The sequence below is a fragment of the Carassius carassius genome, chromosome 32, assembly GCF_963082965.1.
Source record: "Carassius carassius chromosome 32, fCarCar2.1, whole genome shotgun sequence".
In the NCBI taxonomy this organism is placed as follows: domain Eukaryota; kingdom Metazoa; phylum Chordata; class Actinopteri; order Cypriniformes; family Cyprinidae; genus Carassius; species Carassius carassius.
Genome location: NC_081786.1, coordinates 5,209,636 through 5,224,080, shown reverse-complemented (window position 1 = coordinate 5,224,080; position 14,445 = coordinate 5,209,636). Strand labels below are relative to the sequence as shown.

Here is a 14,445-nt window from a genome sequence, read left to right as displayed (position 1 = left end):
CATGATTCTTTTGTTTCTTGTTTTATACAGCCACTTTTTCAAGCCAAATGTCCAAGGTAATTACTTCTAAAGCACTAACAAGCCAGTCTCTGGGTTATCATGGCTAGTTAATTAGCTTTGCACGGCTGACCAATGAAATCACAGTAGAATGCTTTTCCAATGATGTATGAGCCAGTCTTTGGTTTTCAAGTAAAGGTTAATGGAAACGAGGCATCTGAGGCATTACACGCTGTCATCAAATCACTGACCAGCAACCACAGTGGCATTTTTCCATTGTTTTCCGAGCAAACGGCTGGTTACATTTTACACTAATCTTCCAGAAACAACAATGGACAATGATGGCAAAACAGGGTGAGATCATCTTGTAGTCTGCCATGCATGCAATAAAACTAATTCCATCTAATTCACAGGATATGAACAGCTGAGTATGGGACCGTCGGGGAGGGAATGGTTATTTATTGCACATAAAACACATCTGGGAGATGGAGATAGAAACATCACAGTGTGACACTCTGACATTCTTTAAAACGCAAGAAAAATGTCTGCCTTAAAAGCACTTACAAGGTATTAGTAAAGGGCAACTGAAGCACTTTTATTTGTGATGGGCTGATATATTAGAAAGACACTATAGTCTCCCTGAACCCTATATAAATATATATATATATATATATTTATTTATTTTTTTTTTTTTTTTTTTAGGTCACAGCTGTTGGTCTCTTACCTAGTTTGGAGTGTCCGAAGCAAAACACACAGCCGTCTGCTCCATTGACCACAGACTGGATGACCTCAGCCACAGTTCCCGCACAAACCTCTGCCTGCCAGGGAACATAGAACAGCCAATCAAATTCATGCAATGCAAAAACTGAAAGGTAACTAGCATAACTTAAAGTAAATTAAATTAAATATTTCTGGCTTTTCTGATTAAAAAAAAATATATATATATATATATACAAACCTGATTCCAAAAAAGTTGGGACACTGTACAAATTGTGAGTAAAAAAAGGAATGGAATAATTTACAAATCTCATTAACTTATATTTTATTCACAATAGAATAAAGATAACATATCAAATGTTGAAAGTTAGACATTTTGAAATGTCTTGCCAAATATTGGCTCATTTTGGATTTCATGAGAGCTACACATTCCAAAAAAGTTGGGACAGGTAGCAATAAGAGGCCAAAAAAGATAAATGTACATATAAGGAACAGCTGGAGGACCATTTTGTAACTTATTAGGTCAGTTGGCAACATAATTGGGTATAAAAAGAGCCTCTCAGAGTGGCAGTGTCTCTCAGAAGTCAAGATGAGCAGAGGATCACCAATTCCCCTAATGCTGCTGTGAAAATTAGTGGAGCAATATCAGAAAGGAGTTTCTCAAAGAAAAATGGCAAAGAGTTTGAAGTTATCATCATATACAGTGCAAAATATTATCCAAAGATTCAGAGAATGTGGAACAATCTCTGTGTGTAAGGGTCAAACCCGTAAAACCATACTGGATGCCCGTGATCTTCGGGCCTTAGATGGCACTGCATCACATACAGGAATGCTACTGTAATGGAAATCACACCATGGGCTCAGGAATACTTTCAGAAAACATTGTCGATGAACAAAACCCACCATGCCATTCGGCGTTGCCAGCTAAAACTCTATAGGTCAAAAAAGAAGCCATATCTAAACATGATCCAGAAGCGCAGGCATTTTATCTGGGCCAATGCTCATTTAAAATGGACTGTGGCAAAGTGGAAAACAGTTCTGTGGTCAGACGAATCAAAATTTGAAGTTCTTTTTTGAAAACTGGGATGCCATGTCATCCGGACTAAAGGGGACAAGGACAACCCAAGTTGTTATCAGTGCTCAGTTCAGAAGTCTGCATCTCTGATGGTATGGGGTTGCATGAGTGCGTGTGGCATGGGCAGCTTACACATCTGGAAAGGCACCATCAATGCTGAAAGGTATATCCAAGTTCTAGAACAACATATGATCCCATCCAGATGTTGTCTCTTTTAGTGAAGACCTTTCATTTTCCAACATGACAATGCCAGACCACATACTGCATCAATTACAACATCATGGCTGCGTAGAAGAAGGATCAATAAAATATTGAAATCTGAAACATCCACATCATTGCATTCTGTTTTTATTCACAATTTGTACAGTGTCCCAACTTTTTTGGAATCGGGTTTGTATATTTAAACAAGCAAAACTTGAGGAGCAGCACTGAATAACACATTTAGACTTAGTATATTTTATAAAAGTGTCTTATTGCACTAGCAGATATTTTATCAACTACCCAGTAATGCTTTGTGGTTAAGGATCTGGGTTGGTAATCTTGCATATTCAAAAAATCCCAGGAGGGTTGACATACTGTATAAGCAACTGCCATTTTGCTTTTAACCTTAATCAGCATTGTAAGACACCTTAGGCTGCTCCAGAGGGACTGTCCATGTATTAAGAGCATACTGTTGCTTTGTGCAATGAAACAATACATTTGGTGACACAAGTAGCAAAAATGACAACACAGCATGTTTAATGTTTAGCACAATAGTTCACCCAAAAATGAAAATGTTGGCATCATTTACCCACCCTCAAGTTATTACAAACCTGTATGAGTTTCTTTCTTCTGTTGAAGACAAAAGAAGATATTTTGAAGAATGCTGGTAATCAAACAGTTGATGGTAGCCATTGACTTCCGCAGTATGTTTTTTTTTTCTTCTCCATACTATGGAAGTCAACGTCTACTGTTAACTGTTTGCATACTAAAATATCTTTAATAGAAGAAACTCATACAGGTTTGGAGCAACTCAAAGGTAAGTAAATCAGGACAGAATTTTAATTTTAAGATGATCTGTCCCTTTAAAACTTGCAACAATCCCTCACCTGAGAGGCATCATGGGAGAAAGCCGCATCAAATGCGAACATCTTTGGAGGAACCTGGTTGGAGCTGCCGCGTTTCTGAGTTTGATTCTGCTGAGAATTAGCCGCTGGATCCATGATGGTCATTTGTTTCTTACGAGAATCAACCTTCAGGAAGGAGCTGGACTCTGCCGCACTGGCGGGTGATGACGGACATACGCGTACCATCACTTTAACCTGCACAGAAACACAACAACATCTGCTCAGTAATGCAGCATTTCTAAGTGTCATGTCGCTCAGCAGCAACCTCTCTGCGTGTAAAACCACAACCTATGTTTCTGTGAACAAAACAACATACTGCTTGAAGAAGAACAAGCTTTTAAGTAGGTTTATAGCTTTGTCAAGAGTTGACAAGATTTTGGAAAGTTTGCATCTCCTTTCCGAACACTTTTCCTATAAGAGCACCTTGCCAAGTGGTTTTGAACAAGTTTTTAAGACTATAAACCCCCCAAACTTTAACATATTTATACCATTACTCATGCTTTTGACAAAATTGTGTGCAGTGATACTTAGAGAGTTATTCATAACTCTTTAATATTTCACAGTCAAATATGTGGAGACAGCAGGCAAGCATTAAACTTCAATAATGCTGCAAGACGCAGGTGCAAGATTAAGGAAAAGGTACACCAAGTAACTTCAGCTGAAGTTTAGTTCTGAGAACTTATCTTTACTAAAAAAGTTTCTTTAAATAAAAGAGATTAAGTTGGACTCGGACATATTGACTTGGGTATAGTCCATATGTCTGGACTGCACATCCACCAAATGTTAGATAAATCTAATCTCTAGCTGAACGTTTACTTATTACTTGAAACTCATTCTGCAACTACATTTAAGTGATGTACAGTACTGTAATAAATCATCTTATATAACAAATGTACCCTTCCATTTCAAATACATGCATATGATAGACATCACACCTAGTGCCCTGTTTATAAGCGTGTGCATGTGCTCAGTAAAACCATCATTTACTGAATGTAATTACAGATTAGTGGACTAGAACACACAAGTAATTGTTGGAGTCCTGCAGAAAGACGGGATAAATCTTGGGTTTCCTGCAAAAGTGATCTTTCACCACTCCTTTGCAGTCTAGACATAGTGGTTATACTGTAAATACTTAACTCACAACATAGATTTTCAGGACACCAAGGCTGCATTTAATAATATAAGTTTTCTATTATTATCTATTTTGAGATGCAAAGCAGAATTTGCATTATTACTCCAGGGTACACTTTATTAATATTATTTATTTATTAAGTTATTTATTTGTTTATTTATAACACCATTCATTTGAAATAGAAATCTTTTGTAACATCATGTATTTATTGTTATTTTGAAATAACTGGCCCATATTCGCTATGCTAAATAAATAGCCCCGGATGAAATTATGACCTATTGAATGCATCATCCCATTTATAAATGCCTCCCAGAAATAAATGCTCCTTGGTTCTCTATAAACTGTGACTAATACGAGTCCATGAGTCCTTGCTTGTTATGGAGATATGGAAATGTGGTCACAGAGCAGCTCAAGGGGCAGTTAAAACATCTGTCATGCTGTGAAATGTTATTACTGAAATCAAAGAATTGAAGATTAAATTTCTAGTTAAGCACATATTTAAACAACATTTCTTTTCTGACCCTTGAACAGTAGAGCAGTTGCGTCTGTCTTCGCAATGCAAAGCCAAAATCAAAGCAGCAGACATAATTACCACAGAAATCTAATCTCGACGCCATATGGATTAGCAACTATAATGCCATCATCATTACATTGATAGACATTTTGATAAAGCAGGAAAATCGCTTCTCTAGAGTATCAGAGTCACCCAGGGATCTATTTTTTTCTCATGGTTTATCTTGATTGTTTTTGTGCACAAAGATAATAAAACAGCATCTCTCAAGATTTTTTATTTTTTTTTCATTTATGGATCAATAACAGATGAGATCCTATAGAGGAAATTTCCATGTTGTTGATTCTCGACAGGGGAAATAATTCTATAATAGTTCAAGTGAATTTCACTAATCTCAGTGTATTAAATGACAAATATTTTCCATTTTATTTGCAGTGATAAATCAGAACAATAGCTAGAATTAGTTAATATACATTATACTTCCCTTTCCTTAATGAAATTAAATATTTATATTAAAAAAATTATAATTTTAGAAATTTCTGAAACCTCAAAGATGTGTAATAGTTACTGGCATTATTATTATTATTATTATCATAGCAAATAATGTGTATAATAATTGTGCATTACACACAAATTAATTTATATATATTATTTAAAATGTATTTAAATAATAAAAAATATTTTATTTTGAATTTCAACTTGTCAGATGTTTCTTTAGCAGAAAAAAAATACAAAAGAGAAATGCTGACATAACAGAATTTTAAAAAATACAAAAAATTATAATTTTGTCTGATTTTGATGAGAAATGCATGCGATCATACTGAAATACTGACTTTTTATTGCAAACTTTGGTATCTTGGCAAATCTGAGCACAACTGAGATGCTTCTAATTATAGTGTAAAATGTAGTATGTAGGAAACTACAAGGAACAAGTAAAACTGTACCTTTTTGCCTTTCCTGCATGGAAACAGACTTCCAGGAATGTCATTATGGTGTGTTAAATATTTCATCCTGGTGTTATTTAATAGCAAAGTGAACCCTGCCTACAGTTTTTGCATATTCCACCTGAATTATTCATGAGGTGCATTGTTGAGGACACATCACACACAACACTTCTGGACTAACCTGCTGAATATGTGCACACAAATCAGGACAGCTCTTTTGTAGACTGGGAAAAGAGGAATGCCTGAACTTTGACGCTGTAATGATACTGTCATTTTATGCATTGCTGCCTGTACATCACCCTAATCCAAGTGGCAGCATTTTTAGCCATGGAGCTACAGTAAATCCAGTACGATTTATACAAGCCAATACGGTCTACTTTTGAGGTAAAGCTCCTCTCTGAGCAATAGTGATAAGTCTCAACACCAATAGCCTCAAACCAGCTCAGATCTAATAACGTGCTGGCAGACAGAATTTAATGAAACCCCTTTTTACACCCACAGTCCCTGCACTACAAAGAGCCATGTCTTTTTCTGTTCTTATAACCAATCCTCCCAGGTTGTTTAGTCACGTCCGGCATCTCAAAACCCATTAACACAAATAGAATTCCTTCTGTTTGGTGATTTGCAACCCATTGCCTGCATTGAGCCTCTGAGTTTCAGAAGCAGGAATAAGATCACGGTGGGGGGGCTCATTAGACAGCATATGCGGCAGGATGGAGGAGGAAGAGGTGGTGGTCTCTCTATGAGCTATCACAGCTCTTGTGGGTGAGAACAGTTTGGATAAAGCAGCACGACTAATTAAAGGAGATGCTCTCTTCTGGGTTATTACAGATCTTTAAGAACACTGGAACGAGAGCTAAACCCACATAGCCTACTGACTCAGTGGTGCCCACATAGCTACTACTTGTCATAATTACATTATAAAACCTAATTTTATTCATGCCTAAATAAGATATAATAGCCCCCAAATCTATTTGGAAACTTGAGTGACACTTCAAACAAGAATGTCACTGTAAAAGTTAAAAAAAATACCAGATGAAATATGCAAACAAACGCTGTTTTCTCAATTTAATTTGCTATTACCTTCAATCAAACAGTCTCAAGGTAATTTTAGGGCATATATGAACTTGTTCTTGAAGTGCTTGAAGAGCCAGCATAGACTGTATCATTACCTGTACTGTTTCCCTGTACCTCAAACGTAATCCTCTTCATCACCAAGGCAAAATACTGAATTTTTTACCCGAGTGGTCAAATTGGGTTTGATTTGAATTTGATACAAGCCAATGAAAGCAAAAATTATTATTTTTTTTTTCTATCCAGTTGTTTCAGCGGCATACACACACGTAAGATAACATACAACGGGACAAGACTAGACTGATTCGTTGACAAATTATTCTAATGATTCAGTTCTTTTAAGTGAGTCAAACACATGCTGCGCGGCGAGTGTAGTCCAATCACGAACGAATGACTCTTAGGGAGCCAGTTCTTTTTAGTGAATCAAAAACATACAGTCCAATCAGTATAGACCGATTCACAAACAAATGACTCAGTTTATTTTAGCAAATCGAATCAAAAACATGCTGTGCTACCAGACTATGTAGCTGTGCTATCAGTTTAAAGAACTGAACTGACCCTTATGAGTCGGCTCTTTTAAGTGAATCCAAAATATAGAGTGAACAGTGAGCCGCTTCTTTTAATGAGTAGTTCAAAAAGACAAGTTACAGCCAGATTTGAAACATTTTGACCTGAAATTAATCTATAGGAGCGGTCACTGAATAAACACCTGACATCAAAAACCGATTACACCTCAAAAAAAATAAAAAATAAATAACTTGGAGTTCAATAAGCGATGCAAGTTATCATTATACCTTTTCAGTGATGCCCATATCAAAAATAAACATGTTTTGTGAATGAATGAATGAATTAATTAATTAATTAATTAATTAATTAATTAATTAACAAATGAGTCAATCAATCAATCAGTCAATCAAAAATCATCTTGGTTAGCTTGAGGTCACTTCCTAGTGAAAACATTTGCACACTTGTGGATTAGTTAATGCCTTATGATAACAGGTTCATTGCTTATTATATTTATTTTGTTTCTATAAACAAAACAAATACACATACTATGGTTTATTCCATGATATTTAGAGAAGAGTTAAGAAAAAAAAGTCATGATGAAATGCCATTTGAACACTTTTCATTTCAACGATTGATTTGATTTATATCATGGCATTTGAAGTATGGACCGGGGATGCACAGATCTTATCCAGCTACTTATATGCACTTGTAGCCATGCAGAGAAAGCAAGCTTCATATTTTATAATGGGCTGAAAGATCCCCTCTTGGATTACTCTGTAGAATCAATAAGTTGATATGTCCATTATAATAGATATAAGAGCAGAACAGGACTTTATATCAACCTTTAATCTGTTATCTTCTAGGCAGGGTCTGCAAAGTTAATTAAAAAGACATTTACATGTAATATAAAGTTATGAATCATTCGCTGGTGTCACATTTCCTTGAGGTGTAAACTGATATTCTGTTTTACACAGTTAAATTATCACAGGAATATTGGGATGAATATTTCAGACTACTAAATTCCCATGTGTTCTGCTCACTCCGTGATGCCTGTAAGGTGTTTTTCTTTAACACCTCAGTTTTAGAAAGCGCTGTTAAAAATTGATTAGCCACTGAATATCATTTCTTTTTTTTAGGTCAATGCCTGTACTGTCCAGAAGATTGATATATTTTTCAAACTCTCAGGATTCCTATAAACCACCAGAAATGTACTAGAGAAGAGTAAGGATGAAATGGAAACAGTCTCAAAGATGAAGAAACAGGACAAAGGAAAATATAGACTTGCTTTGATCTGTTAAACTCACTGGACACATGTACAAATTTAGCATCCAGACGTGTCTGAAAGACATCCATCAATTGCTTTATCATTAGCAAGATAATGGAGAAGCCATTGGTATTTTCTCTAGTCACAGTCATAAAAACCCTGATGGTGCAAATCACCATCGCCATGTGAACTGGTGTGAAACGGCAAGGCAGAAGATGAAAGGGTAACATCATTCACACAAACATTTAGAGCGAATTCCTAATAATATTCACATCATCATAGAAGCAGAATGTCACATGTAAATTTGCCAGAGTGCAGAGCACAATTTATTTCAGATACTGTTTTTATTTGATTAGTTCTATTCAGTACAAATACGAATGATATATCTGTCTTTCATCTCTATCTCAAAGCCGATCACTTTCTGTGAGCACCACAAAAGCAGCCATATAGAGCATCTACACCCATCAATATCTTATCGCACAATGTTCTTATATCCAAAGGTCACTGTTACAGCCTTGTCCCTTGAGAAAGGTGCAATTTTTCAGTTGCAAATGCCAGAATTTGCATTGCCCACAATCCTGCTTATGTTCCGGTTGACTGGAGAAAGATTAATTTTAGTTTGCCAGTGCAACGCATAACATGCAGCCTAAATGTGGGTGTTGTTTACAGAAGAACTCAAGCTGTTCCAATGCAAGATGACTCTTTATGAACTCACCGAAAGTTCTCAATACCAACTCACAATGTGGTTAATAATGAGTCTCTCAAAATCAGCTTTCAAACGTCACGGTTTTGTTTGACAGAAGATGCTTTAGACAAACCCACATCCATATGAGATGGTTCTGTTAGGTGCCAGAACTAGATATCATGACCCGAATCAAGTCCAAACACAGAGGAATATCCCCCATCCTCTGTTGTCTGAGAGGAATGCCAGATATGCTGGTTTCCCTGCGATGCACTGGAGATCAAGATCAGCTTTCACCATGCGGGGCTCCTCTGCTGTCAGCGCTCGCACCAATGCATGCGTTTGACGGATTCTGTCTGTACCAGAGCTTGGTTTTAAATAGAAAAACAACAAACTGACAGAGAAATCAGTGATGTGAATGGGTTGCTGACTGAGCATGTAAATTGATAAAGGAATGCAGCCATAAAGACAGGACAGAGTCAGACAGAGTGAAGACTTTCCATTATGTTTTGTTGAGGGTACTGAAATTGCTTTTGCAGTGTATAATGATGCTGGTTTACTAGAGATTCAACTGAATGGTTTTCTGATCTGAAGTGTATGGATGAGACAAGTACGACCAGCCACTCTGGAACAGTAACCAGGATGGCAGAGTGGTTAAGGCATTTGACTCAAGTTCCAACCCTTGTGGGTTTGAGCCCCACTCTTGGTAGATTGATGTGAGCTTAATACAGAATAGGGTAATTTGGCTGTTTGGGTTGTTAATGAATTAGTTTCTCAAAACTGGTTCTTACTGTAAGTACCTTTAAATGGACAACTTTCCTTGTTTGTTGGTGTTTTGACCCTGCCTGTTTCATTGATCCCCTACTCCATTGCAACGCTCATCTGTTACAGAGGCATTGGACTTACGATCCAATGGATGAATCTCCTCATGGGTTTAAAACCCAGTCCTGGAAGATCAATGTAAATTTCCAACAGAATATAGTAATGTTGGAAATGGAAATGAATTATTTGATTTAAGATCCAATGGACAAATGAGGCTTCAAATCCCTGCAGCTAAGTTGTTTGCAATATTGAGTTTTGGTTATTAAAGTGTTAGTTCACACAAAAATGAAAATTCTGTCATTAATTACTCACCCTGATTTCATTCTAAACCTGAAAGACATCATTCGGAACACAAATTAGAACGAGTTTAGAACGAGTAATTAATGACAGAATTTTCATTTTTGGGTGAACTATACCTTTAAGTTGTTGTATATCCTGTCTTTGTATTCATTCAAAATTGATTTTATCACATTTGAGGAACAAATCAGGATTTATAAAGGCATAAACTGACATGAAAATGAAGAGTTTATTTGCAAAAAAATAAACTGTTGACTGTTTTAAAGAAATATATATTATCATGTTTTTCTGTGTTTTATTGTGTTAGTTAGCTGTGTTTTTTAGTTATTTTTAACCTAATTAAAATAACCCAAATGCAGTTTGATTGAGATTAATTGCAATGCACAATGACAAAACATGATTTTTGATTTTTTTTTTTTAATTAAGTTATCTGTTATCTTATACTAATAGTTCAACTTCAACCAACTGAACCATAAAGAGCATATTTGTGGGAATTACATAAGTAGACACATTGCATTTGATTTTCATGTAAAAAATTGTTGTACATTCACATTTAGGATCACTATATGCACATTTTAACCAATGGGCCCCTGGAAGGTTCTGGCTCATGATCTCTTTTCACCATTCTTCTCTTAACCAAGACATTTAACTTCAGGAGGACTGTTCCTGTTATAAACACCATGTATTTCCTTTCTTTTGGAAAGTATCTTCTAAATGACTGCTACTTATTATCAACAACAGCCTTATGAACCAGTCAGGTCAGATGAGAAGAACCCCCAATAATTTAAAAGGAAAAGACATGACATCCCATACTTGGAATATGTGCTCTGCATTTAACCCATCCAAATAAACACACCCAGAGCAGCAGGCAACCAATGTCAGGGAGCAGTTCGGGGTTTGATGCCTCATTCAAGGGTCTTGAGGGTGGAGAAAGTGCTGGTAATTCACTGCCCTCACTGATAATCCCTGTCGGACCAGAACCCATGAACATGGGGTTACAAGGGTTACTTTCTATCCATTAGGCCATGACTGCCTATGAATGTCACATCGAAGGTCTATGTTCCTCTTAATTCTTGCATCTTAAACCACTCCTCACCTGCATCTCTCTTACAGCAGAACACTTTCACCTGTGATATCTACATGTATTCTGCAGGAAACATTCTCTCGCATCCGCCCCATATGTTCTGTAATGCTGCCAAAGCGCAAATCTCATGCCTACATTTATCAGCTAGCTGCGTTTTATGATGCCTGCATCACAAAACTAAAACTGAAGCTACTTTTATTATGTTCAGTTCACAATTTCAACAGCATTTCGGCCCAGTTTACACTTGATGTTAAAGTAACAGATTGTCCAAAAAGCTAAATACTGTCATCATTCACTCACCTTTAAGTAATTTCAAACATGCATGACATTTATTTCTCCTGTGGAACAAAATGCATGAAATCCATATAAAATGTATATCCTGTAAGCACCTTTTGGGGAAGGACCTCTATTTGTAAATGGATATTAATGCCAGGAGTAAAGGTGTTTATTTTCTTATTTAATCATAATAAAATGTGTCTGTTTTGCCTCTCTTTTGTTGCTCAGCAGACTTTTAAATGCATATTAGAGAAGCTATTCCTAACCTACAGCCCTGTAAAAAATACCGGGGTGGCCACGTGGTTAAGATGTTGGACTTATGATCCAATAGACAAATGTGTTAGACTTGTGTTCGTCCCCCACTCTTGGTATCAAAGCAATGTCTTCTATTCTACTAAAACTATAAACAGTAATGGAAAATCTCCAATCCTTTTGTCCGAGAGCAGATGGTTAATTTGAACAAAGAACTGATGGACATATCAGCCACAAAACCAGATCAGGATTGGTTAAGTAGTTAAGGTGTTGGACTTAAGATCCAATGAATGTTTTGAACCCCACTCCTGGTAACAGGTTTTAAATCAGACAGTGAAGTGAAAGTCTGTGGCAAACTATAGTTGGTATATCTGTAAGCATTTACAGTATATATGTTCATACAGTATGTTGGGTGAAAAACAGACTCGATGAGAGTAAAGACTAATAAAACAACAAGAGCTAAACACAGGTGTTTTGCTACATTACTAAAGATCCTACCTTGCCCATGCCGGGAGTGTCTTTAACTTTGTTGACTGCCCGTAAGAGGCAGGGCGGAGCAGGGGGTGGAGACACCTGCAGGATGCCACTGAAGTTGGTGGGAAAAAGAGGCGGATCACATGCCACAGGGGGTGCAGGGCGCTGCTTCTTCTTCTTGGAGGATAGATTCAATTTCTGGGCAGCCCTGAGGATAAACAAACATAAGCAAAGTTAAAACTAGAACAGATGTGTATGTGTGCATAAACGCTGCAATCCCTCGGCTGTTTACATTGATTTTGAGTTTTTTGTTTGTTTAGGGAAATTGGTCTGTATTGCAAGTTTAAAATGTAGCTTGTAAAGTTCAAACGTAACAATGCAGACCAAATCTTATTTTATGAGCAATCAAGTGAAGCTGTACAGTTTACATTTTTCTGTTAGTTTCTAGCGTCCATCTCAAAACAGACTGATGAAGATTTGTTGTTAAATGCTCTTTCAAGCCATTACATGCATGTCACAGCCAATCAGCATAGAAAAGAGACATCTGTAAGATCTTCAATGCCACAACAATAGCATTTCCAGCATTCCTTTACTGTTGAATTTTCACAGAGAACAGGCAGGATCTGAACTTTCTCAGTGAGAACAACAGAGAAAAAGAGAGAGAAAGAGAGCAAGAGGAAAGAAAAGTAGTGATGTATATTTTTATATATTCGAGTTAAAGCTGGCTTATTGTTATGAAATGAAACCCTAAGCCATGCTCTAGAATATCTGAAATCAGACCGACCAACCAACCAACTGACCCAGGATGGCCAAGTGGTTAAGGTGTTGGACTTAAGATCCAATGAACCCCACTCCTGGTAGACAAATGAGATCTAAACTGTTTTTACGTTGTCAATAAATTACAAATCCTAAGTTAAAAATCTGTCAGTATTTACTTGTCCTTGAATTTTGTTGACTATTCCATCACTGATCACCAATTTCGACTAAAGTTTAACTTTGTCCTTACAAATTGTAATTTCGATCTTTCATCAAGAAATCACATACACAGTGGGAACCAAAGTAATTGAGTTGATCCACCTTCACTGGATGACTGTACTTGTGGACATCAGGTGAAATCCTTGTGTATTTAGAGCTTGAAGAGATATGGAGAATAGCTTTGACTCGGGAGCAGGAGAAGTGAGGGTCGACTGATGTGGTCTCGCATCCTGTTAGAGACTGTTTCAATTGGCTCTTAGAGAAGTATTGATCAACCAGTCCAGCATTTTCACCTGACCAAACATATCTGTGCAAAGACTTATCACAGCCTCATTTAGACTCCCAGTGGCTCAGGGATTGGATGGTGGAGGCTGAAATTGCAGTTAAAAAACTGAAACACCTCAAGTGAAACAAGGATTTTGGTACAGGGATGAAGAGAGAGGTTATTTGAAAACATGGCATGGGGAAAATAATTTGTTTATTTGTTGCTGGGGACCCAAAAAGGACTGTAAAACATATTTTCCAGGCCCTGATCTCTTTATCTAAAACATTTATTATCTGAGAAGTCATGTTTAGGGTGTGATATCTCAAGAAGTATGATTGCTTGCCTCTAAAGAATAATAGAAAAAGATAAGACAAATGTGTTCCCTTCAAGTCCAAATGGTTGCTGTATCCTCAGGCTAAAAAATGTTTCATAATGGGTCCTAAATCAATTTACACCCATAATTATGCCCATAATAGGACTAGGACACAAATAAAAATGCCAATCAATGCTTATCTTAAGCATAAGCTTTGATTGGCTTTCTATTGTGAGTCGCTATCATGATCAAAATGCGAGATGTGAACATTTCAGATAGGAAAAGTACAATATTTTGCCAGTTTTCAAAGATCTTGTTTTATATTATAGACATACTGCTTCAGGTGCATGAAATAAATGACTAGGATTACAATACTTACAATAAAGAATTAAAATATGTACAATAAAGATACCAACTAAAAAGCCTAATAGTGTGTATAACAGACAGATTAACTGGTTCTCGCCATGAATAAGCATTAAGAAGAAAATAAACAAACACACAAAAAGCCTAGAAGGATTATTATTTTAAATGTTATTTTTTCTTTCAACTTTTTACTTTTTTTCAAAGCTGTGGCTTTTCACTTTTTCTAATGAAACAATCAATATTAAAACCTTTTCATAGACTATTTTAGTCTGAATATATATTCAGTTGTGTGAACAAATATTGTAAAGACCTTAG

The 14,445-nt window shown here is 36.4% G+C and overlaps 1 protein-coding gene across 4 annotated transcripts in view; it reads right to left on the bottom strand.

Moving 5' to 3' along the window:
- The window catches only part of LOC132112477 (kinesin-like protein KIF26B), an 88,509-nt gene that overhangs the window by 18,587 nt on the left and 55,477 nt on the right, over window positions 1–14,445 (bottom strand). For all 4 annotated transcript variants that reach the window (XM_059519963.1, XM_059519964.1, XM_059519965.1 and 1 more), the window contains 3 exons: window positions 12,239–12,422; window positions 2,878–3,090; window positions 722–815 (listed from right to left, as the gene is read on the bottom strand). In XM_059519963.1, coding sequence (XP_059375946.1) covers window positions 722–815; window positions 2,878–3,090; window positions 12,239–12,422 — 491 coding nt within the window. The remainder of the gene's footprint in view (window positions 1–721; window positions 816–2,877; window positions 3,091–12,238; window positions 12,423–14,445) is intronic.